This window comes from Ammodytes marinus, assembly GCF_949987685.1.
Source record: "Ammodytes marinus genome assembly, chromosome: 12".
NCBI classification, from domain to species: Eukaryota; Metazoa; Chordata; class Actinopteri; order Uranoscopiformes; family Ammodytidae; genus Ammodytes; species Ammodytes marinus.
The window spans coordinates 8102907-8124718 of record NC_137216.1 but is presented as its reverse complement, the minus strand read 5'-3'; the positions used below and the strand labels follow the sequence as shown (position 1 = coordinate 8124718).

At 39.9% G+C, this 21812-nt stretch overlaps 2 protein-coding genes across 2 annotated transcripts in view; one reads left to right on the top strand and one right to left on the bottom strand.

The window, feature by feature from the left end:
• The first annotated feature begins 6996 nt into the window (after nucleotides 1–6996).
• LOC307258999 (receptor activity-modifying protein 1-like) lies at nucleotides 6997–12180 on the top strand. Its single transcript, XM_080038702.1, has 4 exons — nucleotides 6997–7152; nucleotides 7829–7874; nucleotides 8840–8975; nucleotides 11014–12180. Exons 2-4 carry the CDS (start codon nucleotides 7829–7831, stop codon nucleotides 11246–11248), a joined length of 417 nt encoding a protein of 138 aa, XP_079894828.1. The 5' UTR covers nucleotides 6997–7152; the 3' UTR covers nucleotides 11249–12180.
• Nucleotides 12181–18099: 5919 nt separating this feature from the next.
• Nucleotides 18100–21812, bottom strand: part of slc4a3 (solute carrier family 4 member 3) — a gene marked incomplete at its 3' end in the record, with an annotated part of 42377 nt that continues 38664 nt past the window's right edge. The window contains exons 19-21 of the mRNA XM_080038559.1: nucleotides 21272–21441; nucleotides 19607–19780; nucleotides 18100–18177 (exon numbers count right to left, since the gene is read on the bottom strand). Of these exons, the coding sequence (XP_079894685.1) occupies nucleotides 18100–18177; nucleotides 19607–19780; nucleotides 21272–21441 (422 nt within the window). The remainder of the gene's footprint in view (nucleotides 18178–19606; nucleotides 19781–21271; nucleotides 21442–21812) is intronic.

The window sequence follows — 21812 nt, the reverse complement described above, 5'->3', positions numbered from 1 at the left end:
GGTTAGGTGTTCCCGTCGGTTAAACCCAAGCCCTCACCAGTCGCAGACGGGGTTCTGGTGAGTAGCACAGTTTTGCCCTGTTTGCCCCGAAGACGCATTAACATTGAAGCTAGTATTTTCCTTAACGGGAATACTTATCAACTTGTGGCCCTAGTCGATTCTGGTTCTGACTCTAATATTCTTGTCTCTAACTTTGTGAAGCACAGTCAGATAGTCACCAATCCCATTGTCCCACCGCTCAAAGTAAATGCCCTCAATGGTGATGTTTTGGCCCTCATTTCCGAGCAAACGCAGCAGTTGCCTCTCCTGTTGGCTGGCAACCACAGAGAAAAGATAACGTTTCAAGTAATGCCCTCCTCACATGCCCCCCTAGTGCTCGGTCTTCTGTGGCTGCAGGTACATAACCCTGTGATTGACTGGGCCACTGGTAAGATTGCTAGTTGGAGCTATTTCTGCCATGCTTCATGTCTCAGATCAGCTCAGCCCCCATGTTCCGTTAAACAGTGTGTTGCCTCACCAGAACCTCCTGACTTGTCCTCTGTTCCTCGTGAGTATCACGACCTGGCTGAGGTGTTCAGTAAACACCGGGCCTTATCCTTACCCCCTCACATACCTTACGACTGCGTCATCGACCTGCTGCCTGGCGCCTCCTTTCTCACCAGCCGGCTCTACAATAACTCTGCTCCGGAACGCGAGGCCATGGACAAATACATCACGGTATCACTGGACTCAGGTATCATTCGCCCCTCTTCCTCTCCATTAGGAGCTGTTTTTTTGTTTGTGGCTAAGAAAGACAAGACTCTGAGACCATATATTGATTTTCGGGGTTTGAACAATATTACAGTTAAAAACAAGTATCTCCTGCCTCTTATAAACTCTGCTTTTGAGCCAATCCATGGTGCCACTGTTTTTTCTAAGTTGGATTTACGTAATGCTTACCACTTGGTCCGCATCAGGGAGGGGGACGAGTGGAAAACTGCGTTTAACACCCCCTTAGGTCACTTTGAGTACCTAGTGTTGCCTTTTGGTCTAACCAATGCCCCAGCAGTGTTCTAAGCCTTGATAAATGACGTGCTGAGAGACTATTTGAACTACTCTGTGTTTGTCTACCTCGATGATATCCTGATTTTTTCCCACAACATTGAGGAGCACGTTGTGCATGTGCGGCAGGTCCTCCAGAGCTTGTGGGAGAATAAATAGTTTATCAAGCAAGAGAAGTGTGAGTTTCATGTCTCCTCAGTGTTGTTCCTGGGCTACATCCTGGAGTGCGGACAGGTGCGGGCCGACCCTGCCAAGGTCCAGGCAGTTACGGAGTGGCCGCAGCCTAGCTCATGGAAGCAGCTCCAGAGATTTTTGGGCTTCGCCAACTTCTACAGATGGTTTGTGAGGAACTACAGCCAGGTAGTAGCACCCTTCACAAAACTAACCTCTCTGTCTGTTCCATTTGGCTGGTCGCCTGCAGCTGAGGATGCATTCTGCGAGCTTAAGAGACGCTTCTCCTCAGCTCCCATCCTGGTGCAGCCCGACCCAGCTCACCAGTTCGTCGTCGAGGTTGACGCTTCGGATCTTGGAGTGGGAGCTGTTTTGTCGCAGAGAGCCGAGGGAGACAACAAGCTTCACCCCTGTGCCTTGTTCTCCAAGAAGCTGTCTCCTGCGGAGAGGAACTACGACGTCGGCAACAGAGAGTTGCTGGCGGTTAAGCTAGCTCTGGAGGAATGGCGCCACTGGTTGGAGGGTGCGGCGTCTCCATTTACGTTATGGACAGATCACAAGAACCTGGCTTACATTCAGACCGCTAAACGGTTAAACTCCCGCCAAGCACGTTGGGCTCTGTTTTTTGGTCGGTTTAACTTTAACCTCACTTTTACACCCGGTAGCAAGAACATTAAGCCTGATGCCCTCTCCAGACAGTTTAACTCAGACAACGGTAGTTCCTCAGTTCCTGATACTATCCTTGCCCAGTCCTGTCAGGTGGGCTCTCTGACATGGGAGATTGAGTCCTTGGTTAAGGTGCCTCTCCAAGGGGACCCCGGTCCTGGGGGTGGGCCTGCGGGTTGTCTGTTTGTGCCTGTTTCTGTCCGTCCTCAGGTGCTGAAGTGGGGAAAGTGAGCATTCTGCTTTTGGGTCCAATCTCTTGTTACCATAACATAAATAGTAAAAGAAAATCAAATAACACGCATTTCAACACCTGGATAGCTCAGTAGGAAAGACCACTTTGGAACATGAAACCAGAGTTCAATTCCCGGTCAGGCTGTCCTTATGCAGGACCTTAATGCTGATTGCCTACCTCCAGTTGAAAGTTGCTTAGGATAAAAGCATCTGCTGAAGGACATGTAAAGTATGTCACTCTTGACTTTCAAAAGTCCAACCTACTTGCAAACTACATCATTGTGAAACGTGGATCAATGTCCTTTACTGTGTTGCAGCTTCATTTCCCCCCTGACTCCATTGTTGACACTTGAATGTTGGTAGCTGCAATGTCAAACTAGCCTGGCGAGGCCAGTCTGATCTTGCGCTAGCTTCTCATTCTTTTTTTCTCTCCGACATATCAGTCTGGCCTTTCTCCAATCTCCTTGGGGAGGTGTCAGGTAAAAAATTGCGTGGCCAATCGGGGCCTGCGTTCTGACCTAACGTTTGTCCCTTATAGTGGAAGGCAGCTTCTGAATGGTTCGTGTATGTCTTCAATCTACCCTCGTGAGACTAGCCATATCTCATGGGATTATTCTTCCATCCATGTTGACGTCAACGACTACATGAACCAATCAGGGGTTACCTTCCACTAACGGACAGAAAGTGGGGATGGACCCAGACTGACTGAAGGCTAGATCCACTAACGGACAGGACCGGGCTCTTCCCCACATATATTTTTTAAAGTCCAGACAAATGTGAAGCTTTCGAGAGATCAGGGTGGTCTCACTAGGAAAATTATACTCAGCACCGATTCACTGAATTGGCAAGTGCTCTCCAGAATAGCTGACTCCACCTTTGATTAGATGCAAAATAGCTAGCAACATACACACTGACGGTATGTGTGGTTGTGTCTCAGCCTGAGTGTGTTTTTGTGACAGCTGCTACAGCTCCGTTGTCGAAAATGACCTTGGCAGGACAGGTACGGCATTAGCTGCTGAGTAGCTATATAGGGTTAATCATAATACACCCCTGTCAAACAGGACAGCTTAAAAATGTCATGGACCTTGGTCGTTTGCTGTTTTCTATATAAAGGCATGTCTGAAGGAATTTTCAAGGAAACACAGTGTAATTACCAGTGATATTGATATGTCATATGTAACTTTGCTCCAATAATTGAAAGTTAGGATAACAGGATTTGACTGCTGGTACTTATGAGGAGTAGAGAATGCATGAGGATGATTAAGTAGTGACATATGATGTCATGATGCACTACCTCACAGTTATATGATCAAGCTAGCGTTGCATCTCTTGGAGACTCTGCGCTAACAGGAAGCTCCTCGCTCATTACACGATGAAGATATTTCCTCGTTTTAGGACTGACCCTGGGCAACACGCAAGGGTTTCCAGCCACGCAGTGTGATGTCAGTCTAAAGTTGTAACTTAGCTGAGTCTGAGTATGAAGTAATGTCTGTCAAGCCAATCTCTCCTCACTTTGTCTGATTCTGCCACTTGCACAAGGTTTCTGGAAAGGGAGAGAACTTGGGTTTCCTATAAGCCAATGGGGGAAATAAGAAAAGCTTCAATTTCATAGTTTTTTGGAGCGACTGAACTGTGAACAAGACACAATTTGACTGTTGATATGTATGACAAATTAAACTTAAGTCGCATAACGCCTTGCTGGCAAGAGTAACACAAAGTGTCATGTGAAAAACACTTTTATGTTGGTAAATTACAACTGCAATGAAAGTGAAGCACATTATGAAAATTCACACAGCAGTCAGTACAAAACATCAGTAAAATGTATAAGATATTTGGTCATACATTCACTTTGGTAAAACTATAGCTTTATGTTGCATTTGAAGAGTTCTTACCTTTACCGCCCCCTGGTGGTAGTGTAATCAAGAACGTGGCAGACAGTAATGGATTTCTTTGTATGGTAAAATGTATGTCATTCTGGCCCAAAAACACTAATATGGACTTTGCAACTTCCTTCCCACCAACATAGTTTAAAGTATAAAGCTGTGCACTTGTTAAATAACTATCACATCGAGAGGCATGAAAGCCATAGAGGTTAATTAGATGCAGTTACATGATGACTTTACAAATTAAACACTTGTCTTTCTAATGTTATGAAAATATTTCTTTACTGTGTTTTCAGTTACAGTCTATACAAGGTAGTGGGGAACATAGATTACAAAGGCCATGTTTAAGAGCTTGTTATGGTGTCCCTGAAGTGCAAAACAATACATCAATGTACACAACACTCCAGCAATTCACACAACACTATAGCAATCACACAACACAACAATGTAATTGTCTGTTTGTGTTTTGCACTTCAGGGCCACCGTAGATTGTCCAATACTTCGTCGTTTTTGAATATGTGCGAAATTTCTTTTTTTGATTAATAGCTAGATAATGAGAACAATACCCGTCTTTTGTGTGTGTTCAGTACACAAAGACACATCATCACTTGTATTTGTCTGCATAGTTTAAAAAAACATGAAATTGTGGTTGCAGAAGATGAGCCAATTATTTATTATCCGTCTGAATAAATGCATTTGTGTTAATCAAATCAGATCAACGCAATTGTGGAAAGTTTTACATCCATGCCACTCATAGGCATGAAACTGTGTTTTAACTGTTAAATAGGAGAATAATCTTTAAAACTTTTTTCAAGGCAGGGCAACGGAAACACAATAAATGACAGAACCTGATGGGTATGCACATGACAAAGATGTGGAAAAAGAGTTGAGTAGTAAATGTAGACTGAAATAAAGAAAGAACGGTTTTTCTCCTCCATTCTAAGGCAGTATGGCCTCTTTGTGGTTCTCTTTGTTCCTACCTGGGCAAACATTTTCCATTCCACTTCAAATAAGAGACACTGTCCAAACAGCACGTGCAAGTATTTACTGGACCGTGTCTATCTGCTGTGTACTCTGTTTGCTCTGTCGCTCACCGCTGTCACGCCTTCAAATTTTTAGGGAAATGGAAATGTTTTCTCATGACGACTCCTCTGCATTTCTCCGCTCACAAAAAAAAATATTGCATTAGGGCTGTATTGTGTGTATGCGTCGCCCCGGCAACCTCCAAATGAATGGGGCAATAGACGAACAATGTTGGAACGTTTAATTTCACACTTAAGTGGAAGGACCTGATAGTGCTGAGAGATATTTTAACTGGGCTCCTGAAAGATCCATCTTTCACAGAGTCATTTAGTCGAGACAAATGGAATGCCACGGCAAGGTGGTCACATTTTCCACAGTCACTCATTTCCCTCAGTCAGTGGGTGTAATTCAAAGGAGAGGAGTGAAAAGGGAGGCCTCTATTTGGGAGGGTTCTGATATCCAGAACTGAACAAGACGCTGAATAGGTGATAGGGTTAAGAAAAAAGGCCTCAGAATGATTTTTAATATGTATAAAAAGCAGGATTAATAGCCTACTAGAAAGGGTTACTCTTGCTTGTCATGTAACAGTGATTTACAATTGCACTTAATGTGTCAGCTCACCTTAAATATGTATTGAATTTGGAACATATCAACCAATACACTTTGGTGCGGCTGTCAGGGCAAATTGCTTCCTGCTTTTAGAACGCACATTTGTTGTGAAGCTGTAACATGCTTTTTTCATAAAAGAAACATTCTAAAAACTCTATCTCGACAAAAGTAGCATTAATTCATATTCCCTGCACAGAAAAAAACACTTCTTAGATTTATATACACTACACTATCTAGCTGCAGTGTTCTGTGGGTGCTGGGGACAGCAGGCCCATAAGCAGGACTGTGGAAGCAGAGTATCACTCCAGAGATCACAAAACAGGCCTGCAGCAAGAACTGTGTCCCACCTTGCTCTTATCAATCAGCTGGTGTACATTTACGTAGTACCATAAAACATTTGATCCAGTGGTCACTTTACCCAGTAGGAGATAAGAGGTTCCCCACACACAGCCAAAGCCAGCTGGGTTGATGATCCAGTTAAAGCATAACGTGTTAATGGAAACAATGGCTACATCGAGAAAAGTGTGAAAGAACCAACAGAATCTTCCCCATGCTTGTGCAAAAAAGTCTCTGTCAGAATCAGTGAATATCTCCTCACGATCCGCAACCTGTCCGTACTGTGTGTGCGCTGAAAAGAAATCCAGTGTTAATTGCTACGCAGCTTAGGTTTGTAGCAAGGGGCCCCTTTGTTTACATACTAGTTTACAGAGCAGTTCTGTTATTAACACCAGTGTTTTTTCAGCGCACACACACAGCACAGAGAGGTCAATGACAAGCTTTCTCCAGAATCGCTGACTCCACATTTAATTGGGGTTTCATACATTAGCATTAGCTAATGCTATAAAAGACAGTTTTCCTAAGATGCAAGTTAACGTTTGTGTGTGTACTGTATATTTACATATTATAGTGTACCAGTGTGGTGAAAGTGCATGGATGGGAACATTCAGCTCTGTGTTTCCACTAGCAGCTCTGGCACACTGTCCCACCAACACAAAGCTGAACTGCCTTTGGTTGTGAATGTTTGACTTTCTGTTGTGCGTGTTTGCTAGCCCCCCCCCCCCCCGCAGTACCGACCTGCCAAGGTATCTCTCCACCCTTAGCTTAGTGTAGAATATAGTCCGAGCCCCTGATTTCTTAGCCCTCTGACCGACAAGACATTAACAGTGACTTTAAATGTATTTGTGAGAGAGTAGGCTACCATGCTGGTTTGTTGACATTGAGGCCTCTTAGTTCAAATGTCTCTGGGGGGGATCTGTGTGGAACATGTCTTAGGGCGGCATGGGAACAGCCGGCCGTAGCCTGGGAAAGGAAGCAGGCTGTCCATCGCTGTTGCACAATCCAATTAGCTCAGAGTTTCACCGATAAGAAACTGGACCAGATCACACAAAGTTCTTGTGCATCTGTTAGTTGGCTGGTTAAACCCATTTGAAAACATCTTCAGCACAGGTCCTAATCAAGGGATTTGTACCAGGGATCCACAAAGGGAAGAAAATCCTGCTTTAATCATCTCACAGAAAAAAAAGCTGCGGTATGTGCTTTCCTTATCAGTTCAAGCTTTAAGGATTTGAAACCTGCTTTATTTAATTGACACCTTTGTTGAGTACGATAACTGATGCTTTTGTTTAGTTAGGGTTATCGCTATGATAGAGTATATCCATTTATTGTATGCATTTTTATCAGTCTTTGTGCATGTACAAAGAAAAAAAAAACAGGAATCCTTCTTTCTGCATTCCCTGGTAACATCTGTTTTCAGTGTCCGCCTCCTGAGAGATCAGTTCATTAATTTGTGGGAATGTCCGGGGTGCAGATGGCCTTCACTTCTGCTACATTCAAAGTTTATTATTTTGTCCTTAAGGAATGTGTAGCTGGACATGACATACTTATCAAATGAAGGCCACAAACATTTTTATGATTTAGTTTTGTTCTTTGCAAAGAGGAAGCAGAAGATTAAGTCTGACTTGTTTATAGCTCACCATTCCATTTATCATATCTTTATTAGGTAAACATGTTGACAACTTGTGTAGACTATTCCAGTACGGTATAATGATTTATACATTTGTGTAGAACATTGTGTCCAACATTGTGCCCGTTCCTGTGACAAATTGATGCAATTTACGCAGTATTTATAATGGCCGTATTGCAGAATTATGATAAGTAATTGACATATTTTGAAAACCATTATTGTTGTGCAATATTTTAAACAGATGGTGTTGACTGCAGGCTTGCTGGCACTAATCTTCATGTGGACAGGTAAGCGTGAACTTCAGTATAGCCTACTACTGCCTGCTGGCAGAAAGCCAGTCATAACACAGCAAAACATGTGATGCGCCATATACAGTTAACTCCTCATATAACATAAATATGTACATATTGTATTATATGCCATTAAACAGTTTATTTGATCTACTTACCATTTTACTTAACATTTGTTTTTATGCACTGTATATATTTACATTTTGTATCTCTATCTCTACATCTTATTTGCACTATGTCTTTTCAATATCTGTGTTTATCTAGGCCTCAGGTGGCTCTCTTCACTTGTGCGTTTCTCTTTATACATTTTTATTTACTTTGGTGGAAGACAGGAATTTCATTGCCAACCGACTGCTGCTGTCATTGTTAAGCACATGACACTTGGCAAACAATGATGTAAGGTTGATCAGACACATTCACATTTTGTCGGACAACTTCACGATCCTAGGTTGGTAAAATTGCTGTTATATGCTCATTCAATAGTTTTACAGGAGAAATACTGCGATGTTTTGTTTCTTCATGACCAAGAAAGCAAAGAGAGGAAGCCACGGGATCTCTATTAAAATGTGTGGCGACGTGTCATTTTAACACTTAATGAATGCCATTTTCAGATGCAGCCACCTAGTCTGGACTCATTCAGTCAGTAAGGCATATTCCTGTAGGCAGCACCACCTCTTTTGTCTGGCATAAACAATACATATAAAACAAAAGTTATAGAAGAAAAGGGCTTTGGCGAACCACGGTCTTAATGACAAAGCTGTGTAGCACACAATACTTTTTTCTGTACTACAATTACCAAAAAAAGACGTAGACTCGGAGCTCTGTCATTGTTTAAAGAGTGATTTGTTTATTGGCTGCATATCTAATAGACATTAAGCAACTATGTCCGTGTCTCTGATGTTAGTTAGTTTGGCCTGAGTTGTATAGAGAATTTGCTAATGCTAAGTGTCTGTTTTCCTCAGGAATGGCTGACGATTCTGTTTATCCACCATGTGACCAGCAGATGTTCGATACTAATGTTAAATACTGCCTGTCGGACTTCAACACGAGCATGGAGACCACAGGCTACCAGGACAGGTGCCCATGGCCTGTGAAACGGTACACTTCTTTTGTAGTTATTTTTTTGTCAGAATTGAGCAAATGAAGCCAACGACAGATGAGCTGTTGCTAATTGACAAAATGTCCATAAGCTGATGACAGGCCGACATTTATTGTGAGGGAAGAAGCTTCACTCTATCACACTGCTATAGGGCCAACGTTTTTGCCAGTGTTTTTGTTGGTCCAACGTCTCATACACCAATGTATCTTCTTTCTAGCTCATCGTAACACACTTCAAAATCTTTCATGCAAATCAGATTTGATATTTTTTGGACCAGGATGTCCTGAATGTGGGTCAAGTAAAAGTTTTAGATAAAGTAGGCTACAGCAGTTATTTTAATGTATGTAATCAGATAGATATTTAATCAACATTTATGTCGATATAAGTATCATATTAAAGGACTTGAGATTGTATTGTAAGTCGATCCGGACATTACTACCTCAATGATAATTTCTCTGCGATTCCCAAACATGGTGTTACGAATGCATACGCAGCATGCCATATATCTTTGTTAATTGTTACTGGTTGATCCTTGGCATGCAGTTGCTACAGCTCAACATTTTAGAGGCCAGTGAGTGAAAACACTGGGCGGGCTGGATAAAGTGGCACATTACGCACTTTTTTTAAGGTCTTTTTAGTAAATATTTATGACCTTAAGACATGGCAAAGTCAGATACTTTCATGTTTCCTGGCTAATTACTCAACTTCTAATGAAAAAAGTGCTAGACTGTGGCTACCGGGCTCATGTTTCCAGACAGCCGTTGTTTGTGGAGACTTTCACTCGTGCCGTGCTATACCTACTGCATGGTAGACTGCTGTAGACCTTAATTATGGCTGTACGAATCCATATTTTACTGTTAACATGGTTTGGGGCACATGGCGTTCTAGGGTGGGGTGTCCATCAACGCAAGGAGCTGGGGCTTGTTGATTCGGCTTCCAGATGTCAAGCTCAATTGACTCTCAGTTGATGTTTTCCACACTAAAAATCTTGTAGTGACAACCGCTCGCATGATTAATGCTGCTTTAGGTGAGGCCATGGTGGCTTCTCCACCCAGAGGATGTGATATTTCAAAACTAAAAAAAGTGAAATGTAAGCTGCCTCCTAAACATCAGTGAGTGATTTATTTAAAAAGTACGGAGTAACCCTGGCTAGATGCTTTGGCTAACTCTGCATTATCTCAAAATGCTGATCTTGAATATTAACGTTGAAGCTTTTAAAGGGTCCACATCAGCCTCTTAGCACCATATTGGTTCATGACTGACCACTTTCCAAGCCATGTTTTTTAGCTCAGTGGTTCCCTAATTTATTTCTTTGTTAAAACCCTTCATAGAGATGTGTTAAATTACATTTTCATTGATTTTGGCAAGCTCTGGTTCCAACATCTCTGGATTCATTCAGGATCCCTAAAGCTCTGTTTATAGTGAAAAAGCATTCTATCAATTCGCTCTATTGATGCTATTTGAGGTGACTTGAAACCTGGAAAATTCTCGTTCTAAAAAGCATGTTGCATTACTATGTAATCTAGTAACCTGGATATATCATGTAACCTATTTTAGCTGTGACAGTAGTGCATATTTACCAGGGTTTTAACCTGGTTAACCTTGGTTTGATGCTTTTATATACTTTTTATTTTTGACATTGCTTGTTAGTTTCCATCTTACTGTTACTTCATCATTCAACTGAAACCAAATAGATGAAATCCAAATGTAGGATGTATTACCACTGATGAGCTTACTTTTTCAAGGAAGTTAAAGCTGTAATCTTGAACTTTTGATGAATGTGATGGTAATAGAATGGATAACATCTTCAAAGGTGGAGTCCACCATTCTGGTGAATGCTTACTGTCAAAATCATATTTTGTCACAATCAGTGAACATCTCGTCACGATCACTGATATAAAGTGATTTTGACAACAAGCATTCTCCAGAATGGCTGCTCTCACCTTTAATTTAAGTCCTCACAATTGTAACAGTGAAATCCTAAGAACAACTAGAAACATTTCTACCACATTAACTTTGTCCTCTATTCCTCTGCAGCATCTACTACAGACTGAAGAGTTGCGTTGATGACGTGGCAAGTGCCACTCTGTGTAGGGGTGTTGGATTTCTAGTGGACCATGTCTATTTGGGGGTCCATCAAGTGTACTTTTCGCAGTGTGGACAGGTCCATGACCCCCCTCTCACCACTCTCATTATGTTGATAGCACCTGGTATCATTGCAACACTTTCCTTGCCCCTGTTGTGTGTTCATCTCACCACCTTGAACACATAGATGCATAATTTGGGACTTTGATATGCTAAGCTGACAAAGGAAAACTAAAAAAAAATTCAGCCTGGGACTTATTCTCTAATAATGGCCGTTCTGACAGTGGGTCATTCTAACTTTGCACTCACAACTCGTCTCTGGTACAGGCAGATTGGAAAATCATTTAAAACAATGAGAAAAACGTAGAAAATAGCAACTAGCTTTTGCTGTTTTTTTTCATTTGTGAGGCTGTCTTCACAGCGTGCATGTCATCGCTAGATCAATAGTCGCACTTGACAAGGTTTGTTTGAATTTGCATCTTCAGTAAAACTAAATGCAACATGTCACAATGATTTGATAATTCAATAGCCAAATTTGAAGAATATCCCTATGCATTTAGGAAAAATAGCAAATCCAAAATAGCAAATCCAATAGCTAATTTCTGCATTTACTTTTGGATAGACATGACATTTCAAATGATCAAAACGATACTGAAGCTTATTTGGAAAGTTTGAGGAGGAAACTTTGTGAGCTTGTTGGCCTGTATGATCTTCCAAAGTTGACATGACCCATAGTCAGACCATCCACATTGATGAAAACAAGACTGCGGTCAAAAAGTACTTCTAAAAAGTATTCCTAAAGTAACCCCACTGGGCTAAAAGTCAAGACTTTCCCGGTTTGTAATTGTGTCCTCCTTCCAATTGGTGGTTGGGTGTGTCATGAGGTTCAATAAACCAGCAAGCCAAGCACTAATACATTCTGTAGAATAAAATGCATATTCAACTGCCTAAATACTTTGCTGTATAGGTCTATACTTGCTAGCACTCATTATTTTTTGTAATGTATGGTAAACCTCACCCATCGGGCACCTATATAGAAAGTAGAGGAAAACAAAACCTTAACATTAGTTCACTGCACTTTTCCAAGACTTCATCCAAGAGGTCTATGTTGTACTTGTATTGACTGACAAATAAATGTAATGATTCTGTTTGTATTTGAAACACATAATAAATATTTATTTCAGACAAAAAAATAATGTTTTACAGTTTGAAATCTTTTTTTACAGCAATCGCAAGATGGACCTGCTATTCAAGTAACCACACGACCTAAGTACGTGTTACTACCGCAAACATACCGCTTTTCATAATTTGCCACCACATGTAGTATACATAAACGCATTGTTGTGTTGACCTCATGAAAGACTGATTGTGTGCCATGAAAACAATGTAAAGCTCCATTACGTGATGTTTGAATTGAAGGACTGCCAATAATATGAATTTGTTAATAGCACTGCTCTGTTTCTGCTCAATGTGAAACAAGGCGATTCACTGCCAACACATTAACCCTTACAACTTGACTTCTGTGGTCCGGAGATTAAACAATCACTTAATGCAGCATTAACAGTGCTTTTACAATAAATACTGCAGTTTAATGGATATTATGGCTCTAGACGAGTGCTATGTTTGTATGGTTCGGGTGTTCCCAAAAATGACATACCTATCACACCACTAAAATAAAACCTTTTTACGTGGAAAAGCATTTCACTGAACACAATTTAAAAAACCACAAAGGTTAATACTTAACTAGGAGATCAAGAAAAACGTGGCAAATAAGGCCAAAATAAGGAAACCAATCTCGCCAAGGAACTAATCCTTTGGTGTGCTTGCAATTTAAAAAGAAAATGGCATTCCTATAGTACCCAAGAGATACTTTCCACCTTAACTCTACTGCTCTTGAGGGAATATCTGCTCGGACAACCTCTGATTATATTTCTACAAGGGTACAACCTTATACACTATTCCATATGGTAGATGCCAGACGTCTTTCCTCAAACCAATGATTTTGAATTAAAAGAGGTTAAAAAATAACAGAGCCAAGTCTTAGATTTGGGTGGGTGGTCTGCCTTGCTACCATGGTGGTATAAGGCGACGAATTGTGGTGAACTGAGAACATTGACATGGCAGAACTTTTTAGAGGGTCAGAGAAACAATTTCTCCTTTCATCTCACGTGTTTCAACATCTCGCACCCAGGCAGGGCAGAGTGGCATGCACCACACCTTATATTATCTCAAATAATACCCACAATTCCACTTTTCCTCTCTTGTGTAAACAAGGAGGGGATGTTTTCCTAACTACACGCTCGCCGACTGCCACAAATACTCAGACACACCAGCTCTTGTGATAATAAGAGCACGTGGATGTGTTGAACAGTCTACCAGATCTGTATTTTCAGACAACAAAGGACATTGACCCTTTTGACTCGTTTAACCACTGTGGGTTCACTAGCACAGCAAGTTCAAAGATCCACTGGATTCAGAAGGCATACTGTATGCCAAGTAATTCAGCCAAAACAATAACTAGTCAGAAGTGAAAAATGTAACATTTATTTGTTTTTAAATGTTTTCTTGATCAGACGATCATCATTTGTGTCCACCGTATCCTTTTAATGATAGGTTTTTTACTGGTAACTGGTGTGCCAATAATTAACTGTTAAGTCGCTTGTGTTGGTCCCCTACGGAAAGTATTTATTGACGAAACTATTCGTCAAGTGCAAAAATAAATTGAAGCTGATAGTGGAGATGTATAGACATTTTTATCAGCTTAAGACCATTTTTTTTGTGTAAAACGTTGTTTAAAATTTGCCTTCACTTTTCTCAAACTACTTTAGGTCAGAGGTCTTGAGAAGATCCAACTGCTTGCCAACAATTTTTGGCTAGCAGGCTTCAACAAGACATCCACACGCACAACTATAAAATCACAGTTACATTTTCAAACTCGATGGAAGTCTTTAGTCTATTGCAATGGACTGTTCTGCTTTCGGTTAGAGTTTACATGTAGTGAATATAAACTGCCAAAACAGAGAGCGTGCAACTTTGTAGAGAAAGAGCAGTTGGCTGTCGCTACTTTAAACACAAGTCATGTCCCCTATATTTAGGTTTTAGGAAAACCTGAATTATTGTAACATTCCATACTTTCAAGAGTTATATATTTTTAAATACTCAAACTCTTATATATGTTTTTTGGTTTGACTATTTTCATTCAGGTTCTTAGACAAGCATATCATTTATCATTTCTGGGCGTGGAAGGTTCGCTAAACCTCATTATGGCTATGATTTTGGCTACTTTGGCCCTGCATACTTGCCTCTCACACATAACCAATCTGGTGTGCTCAAAGCATCTTACTACTTTAATGTGTTTGTGGTCACTCAACTCAAAAGCTTTGTCCTTAATGAACTTCCATACATTTGAGTCAGCCTTTACTAAATCTGCCAACCAAAGTCATGAGCTTCAACATGAAGGCAAACCAACCGTTTACATTCAATAATGTCACGAAGACCGTGGGGCAAAATGTAACGGAGCAAACTTTAAAATGAGTGTCGTAAGCATCAGTGTTCCATTCCTAGTCTCTCTAAATACTGAAAGATAAACAGGTGGTTGAAAAGGTATATCAGTAGCACAGTCTATTTGAAATGAAACTGCTAAAGCGTGCTATTGTAAAGCACATTCAGTAACTCATTAACTTGGAGAACTGCACATTATATACAAACAACTGCAGGTGTATGATTTACATCAAAGTGTACCTGAACAATGGAGGGGGGGAGGAAGGATACATGTACAGTTATAATTATATGTCACTTCAATGGAGTAAGCACATTATATCTCTTGTTCCTTTGTGTAACATAAAAGCCTCAACTGTAAGCCATATCTTTTTTTTATATCAGTGATTCTTGAGAACCGGGACAAAAGGCCGTCTTCCATAAGTAACTGCTGTTATCTCCAAAAATAAAAATATTTAAAATAGTAGATTTTATTAGGGATTAAGAATAGAATGTCTGGAGCACAATTATCCCCTTAAATTTAATTTAATAATTTTTATGTCAAATATATGACATTTGTTATCTTCTCACGACGTGTCCACAGAGAGGGTTTCAATCTTTCATATGCAATAAAACCTGATAGAAATGTACTTTAATAATTACAAAGTGCTTTTTTCATCAAAAGCAACACTAAATAATCTCTCATATCAATACAAACAGTTTTTCTTCAACACATTCATGTTTTATATGGTTTCAAAGTGTCTGTCACCACCGTCAGACAATCCATTAAAATGTAATAAAATCAGCCAAAATAAGGGGCAACTGTCACTACGAAGGACTTCTAGTCACATTCTACCTCTGCAGAGTACATTAGAGTCATACAGGCTCTGATTAGTGTTGTAGTTTTCGAATATTTTACATTACAAATCTTGAAAGTCCTGCGTCACAACCATGATACGTCAACACGACTTACAATTTCTGAAGAAGTTATTTGAATTTTTTCTATCATTTTATTTTCCTGAAGTAGTTCATACTAGCACCTATCATCAACAGAGAAACCAAACTGCTACTAGGACTCTATTTGTTCTGTTTAAGAAACGTTAAATATGTCAACACCGTCAGATATCAAAAACATGTATATTCATATACATTTTGAAAATATTTTTTGTGGCCTATATCAGTTTTGGTGAATATTTGTGATCACTAATACATCTCATGGGTCTAGCATAACATGAGGGAACATTTACGGTATTTGTGTTTTTTGGTGTCTGACGGTGTTGACACAAAATAAGGAATGGCAAGCTAAAAAGCCCATTTTGATAAAAAGGACAAAAGCTGGGAGGTTGTGTCAAAGCTTAGCTCAGTAGCCTAGTATATGTTGGATGTATTTTAATGTAATTCAATTTGCCTAAACATAGGGTTTGTATTTTTTCAACGTTGCACCCTGTTTTGTCCCACTTCTCAAGAATCACTGATATATGTTTTACATTGATTGCCTTGATCGCTTTATGTACACAAAAAGATAAAAAACTAAAAGGCTGGGAGGCAATATTTACAGATCATAGGTCACTTTCCCCTGAGACAGAATTCTTGCATGGCATAGGGCATAGTTACAGTATGTGAGATGAGCTATTTTAACTCTTCTTGCTAAGTATACAAAATCAATACTTCACAGCTGACCAATAAAAGTAAGTTTTCATTTTAACTCTTGTTTTAAAATATATGCTTCTATTTTGAGCACTTTGGAGTTTTTTTTTGTTAAATAATCAAGTACATCAAGTAAATACTGTACAAGAACCCATGATTAGTTTTATATACTATTCGTTACATTAAATAGCTATTTACAGAAACCTCTTCACCGGCCACACAGTGTCTCTTCACCGATGCCACCATAAATACATTGCAGCAGATGGATTGAAGAGGTAAACACACAAACAAAATTGAAGGTGTTCAAATCGGTTAATCCTGCACACCTTTCAAAAGGAACGCGTGTCATCTGTATTGTGCCCGTGATTGTGACGACTGATATCTGATCTTTTCCCTATGTTTTACAAACTTTATTATTTATTACAATCAAGTTTAAAAGCTAAGACTGACCATCACAGCATCAGCGTCATCACCGCCTTTAAATACAATCTCCTCCAATTTCCTCCATTTCTTTTTAAATGAGAGCACGACACAAAAATGTTCATATCTTGCTCCTCAATAATGAAGTATGTTGTGTCATTTCTACAGTATGTACAGCATCTCTGACAACTGGTGTGGCAGAAGTACGGTTTCTGAAAACGTTGAAGTGGCACTGCTTAAATTCAAATTCTATAGGAGGTGTTAAAACTAAATCGCCGTGCAATCTGAAAACAACTCTGAATACAGATGGTATATTATTATTCCAAGTTCACAATCTTACTGTATAATGCATCATATATTCATTCATTCATACATCCAGCCAACACTTCACTGTTCCCCAGTTGTTTCACTACTTGTGTATTTGCTCAGTCCCTATGCTTTTCCAGTGTTTTCATATTATTCATGACATGTGCGGAAAATGCACCACAGCCATGGAAATATTGCACAAAAGATGAAGGAGCTCATGAATAATGAAATCTTTTCTGTTTTGAATGTGTCAACCTTACGCTATGTTCTTTGTATTCTAGGCTCACTCTTGCTATCAAGCTATACACCACTGAGAATCTGTCATGGCGTTAAGTCCAAAGGTCACAAAATCAATAAATAGATACAACAAAGTAGAAAAATAAGGTAGGGACCGTGTTACCTATTTGCTTATACATCCAAGGTCACAATAATGGGGTCAGTGGGCTGCTAGGTCGGGCATTAAACACCTCACAAAGCAAAGTAACACCCCCTTAAAGACGCTTGCACAGTCTCTGTAGAGAATTTTGCCTTCAAGGGGAGAGACTACATTTAGAGAGGAGGCATGGTGCCAGGGAGCTAGGTTGGTTGGCAGCGACAAAAGTGAACTTTTTCCCCTAGTGAAAGTGCTCATTACTAAAAAAGACTGTACAGAAAGGAAGGAGACTACTTAACTCCTTGTTTACACACATCACTGCAACCTATATGCAACTGCAGCTAAACCAACATAGGCAGTGGAATTCAGGGCTTTGAGATTTAGGGTTTCACAGAAGGAGTATGAATTTTGATGAAAGTATGCATTCCGAATTAAATGAAATGGAAGCCAATTGACCCTTTTTCCTGCTAACAAGTCCAACTCATTCAGCCCACTGTAGTCACCATCATCATTGCACGTACGCCCAACAAGGGATTAAAGGGATAGATAGGATAAAAAGTTGGATAAAGTGTTCTTGTATATTAGGTTTCTTTGCTGTTACAGCACTAATGTCCGGCCTCTGACACAATAACATATTCAGGGAGTTTGAAAAAAAAAACACCACTTCCTCCACAGATATCTAACAACAGGTCAGGTGTGCTTTTAAAAAAAAGCTGGACCCAGATACATTGAGGTTTCCAAAAAAGAGGCTTGCTCTGATTGGTCAGAGTTGGAGAATGGAGGAAGTCCTATTTACTGCGTCCAATATTTTGAATCTATACAAGCATGTGGATCTCGTTGTACTCGTCCCGTCCATCTTCATCAAAGTTGGGAGAATCCTCGTCACAATCCAGCTGTGGAAAAACAAAACCATCGTCAGTCATTTTCCTTCAAGGTTTTGCTCGAAGGTCAAAATAAGGCAACGGAGGATGCTTCAACTCCAAAAATGTTGCACGATCTGTTGGCTTATGAGCTGTTATTGGAACCATGGTTGTGACCTAAACGCGTCACTCAAAATCAGACGATGTGGAAAGGAGGGATTCAGGCTCAATCAATCAATCAATCAATCAATCAATCAATACCCTTTATTTTACCAGAAAAAAAATCTATTTTCCAAGAATAACTTGGCCGAGAAAGCAGCAGTCTTGTAGGTGGACCCTGGTGGAATTTATGATAATATATGATGTGATTGTAGAATGATGTGAACTTAAAGGAATAGTTCAACATTTTTAATTTGTAGCTTTTTGCCTCACTCTCCGGCTGAAACCGTTCCTGTAAATGTACAAGCATTTTTGATGTATACGTACATGGGCAAAAATAGCTCATCCAGGTTAGCTTAGCTCAAACACTGGTAGTTAAGGGGAGCAAGACAAAAGATACACTTTACAACATCACTAAAAGCTCCTGTGTGCTTGGGACTTGTTTATTTACCACATTATGTTGCGCTCAATTTTTACACTCTAGTTCATTTTAGAACCAAATACATACATGGCCGTCACAGGCACTTCATAGTTTCTTACCAGTATGTATTTGATCCTAAAATGACATAACGTAAAAATTAAAAATATTTAACTGTTCCTTTAAATAAGCTTATTATGAAACAAAAAAGAAAAAATTTGGGGAAAAAATATATGGGTTTCCATCAATTTTCTCATACCTTGTGAAAAGAAAGCCCTAATTGTAATCTGGCACACACAATGGGTAAAGGATCTGACATCACGGAGGTCCAATTTAGGTGAATGTGAACTTCATTTCAGGGTCCCTTGGTGGTTTAAGGCAATTGCACAGTGCCTTGGGTTCACGAGACCTTTCGATGAACACAGCACGAGTGGCGGTTCAAATTCAGAACAAAGCTGTTTTTCCTAGCTCCTGAAAAAGTCGGAGATTCTGGAAATGGAATCTGACAGTGATGACAGGTATGGGGTTTTTGGGGATCTAACCAAGAAAACACAAATGCTGGCTTCAGGATTGGATTGTGGATCTTTTTTTTTCTCTGGTGAGAACGCAGAGCAAAAAGAAATATTTGTGTATCGTTTCAAAAAAAAATATTTGGATGAGACAGAGCTGTCCTTGATCACAGTGGAGAGAAAAATCATTGGTTGGTTGATTTGAAGCATTATTCTCTAAGCCATGTTATTGTTAGAGAGATAGAGGAACATGCCAACGTCCGTCTAATGTTAAATTTGCTGTAAAATAAGTATCCCCCTGTGGTAATGTGTGGGAGCAGATTATTGTGGCAAGGAGTCAAACATTCCTTGAATGTCTCTGCCACTCAAAACCTACCGCCTGGAGCTCGCTCTCCTTGAAAATCCTGGAGAGGATGACGCGGCGCAGCGGCACGGTCATGATGAGGACGAATGGGAAGGCAAGGGACACCTCGGTGGACTTCACTACCCACAATGCCACGATGCATGCAAGCTGGAAGATGGTGAACATGTTCATACGCCATGTCTTCACCTAAAAGCAACACACAAGCACGGTGGTTAATAGATGGACATACACACAACACTATGAATCTCAAACTGTGTCCCTGCATAAATAAAAATTGGCATGTTTTTGGCTCCATCTAGTGGAAAACCCTGCAAAAGAGATTGACTTTTCTGTGTTTTTTTTTTCGATTTCTACACAATTTAGATCAGGACAAGAATAAAAATGCCCCCCCCCCCCCAAAATTCAAACCTGACCCGTACCCAGAATAACAGTTTTTGATACAGCAACAGTTTGACTTAGTACAACTAGGTGGATGAGAGCCATGTGTCGTGATTTACACAGTGAAGGCCTCATTAACAATTTGAGGAATTTATTTTAATTACAACAAATGTGTCGAAGATTTGTCTCTATTATGTTTATTGCCTATTGCAGGTCATATTAATAAAGCAAGGCTGTATTTAAAGTGTCCGAGTGCTTAGAAATTTTATTATATTCATACTAGTATCCATAGTCAGAAGATGATATATTGATATCAATCCAAAACTCTTTAAAGTATCTCTCCGTCCTTGCACTCAATTGTGTCTTTTTTTCTTGTGTCACTTCTCGTCGGATCTTATGTAATCTAGTAATGGTTTACATGCCAATATGTTGGTTTGGTGCAGGTCTAGATGTGCTACAAACTCACCTGCTGAAATCTATGTTAATGTCAAAGTCAGATCAGTATTACATTGTTTTCATTTTCCTTTTTGTTTGTGTTAAAGATACTTCAATGGTTTGAAAAATAATATTATTATCCTAAAATGATTTATAATTTTAGACTTGCACACCCTGTGGAAGTGAAAGCATGATATGCTGTTAGCGGAATAAGATAACCCACATGTTTGGTTTCCTTTAAGGTTTCCTACTGTGCAGCCATCACCAGTTTTAAGAAGCATGAATATTTAATTTGAGCCAGCATTGCATGTAAACACTATATCCAGTGTAGTAGGTGTGCAGTTGCGTCCATAAATAGTCACACAGCAGCTGGTCAGCTAAAAAAAAAATATGACAATACAATGAGGATCTACACATTGAACGGAAAGTCGGCATCAGCAGTAATGCGGAGGATACATTCATTGTATTCTTCCATTACTGATGATCAGACGGCGAAACTAAATCCAGCGGGCGCTGACGTAGGGGAGCCTGAAACTAAGCTTGTGTTTATCCTCATTAGTTAAGGTCATAGCAACCTTGTTCCTTTTTCCATTCTCTCTCTGGAGTAGGTGCTGGTAAAGAAAAAAATGACGATTTCAACACTGTAAAAAAACCCTGGATAGCGTGAATGTATCATGTATACACAGGGAGCTGAATAATGAGCTTACTCAATCTAACCAAAGCCAAAAAAACAAACAAATGGCTGCCCAGGACTCTGCTGCAGTAACCACCACTGCTGCTGCTGCTGGGTTTGGCTTCTCTTGCCTCACCACTAATAATAGAAGAGAGCAAGGCGTATGAATATTCTTATTGCGCATGAGATACCTTGGTGACATAGATGTGGTCGGGGTGATGCTTGGCGGGCGTGACCATGAGCGTGATGCGTTCGTACAGTTGGATGCCGGTCAGAGAGGTGACCCCCATGTACAGGAAGATACCAAAGAGCACAGCCAATGGGATGAGGCGCAGCACGTCTGTCATCACTATGGACATACCTGGTGGGTACAAAACAGGATAAATGAGAGGTTTTTGGATGATAGTAAGGTTTTTGGGATAGATGTACAATCATTTTCAACTGCGGCGATTATTAAGGTCAGAAACTGCGGGCGAAGACAGTTTTTAAAAGCATTGGTTAGTTTTGAGATTGTCATACTGATTGACATACATAAATGTACATTTAGGTGATATTTGACATAACACATATCCACAGTCGGTCCTGTAAAAATGTTGTACTCTAATATGTTTTTTAAATTAAATAAATATTTTAATTTTAGATTTGTTGTTGCAAATGTGTGCACAATAAGATAGATAATGCAAAATTTGCTTATTTATTCAAACATTTAAAAATAAATTGTAATACAAAAAA

Bases quoted from the DNA above. Each gene is read 5' to 3' on its own strand.
- LOC307258999 (XM_080038702.1), top strand. From the start codon at position 7,829: ATGGTGTTGACTGCAGGCTTGCTGGCACTAATCTTCATGTGGACAG. The intron at 7,875-8,839 runs GTAAGCGTGAAC...TGTTTTCCTCAG, and splicing joins ACTAATCTTCATGTGGACAG to GAATGGCTGACGATTCTGTT. The intron at 8,976-11,013 runs GTACACTTCTTT...ATTCCTCTGCAG, and splicing joins TGCCCATGGCCTGTGAAACG to CATCTACTACAGACTGAAGA.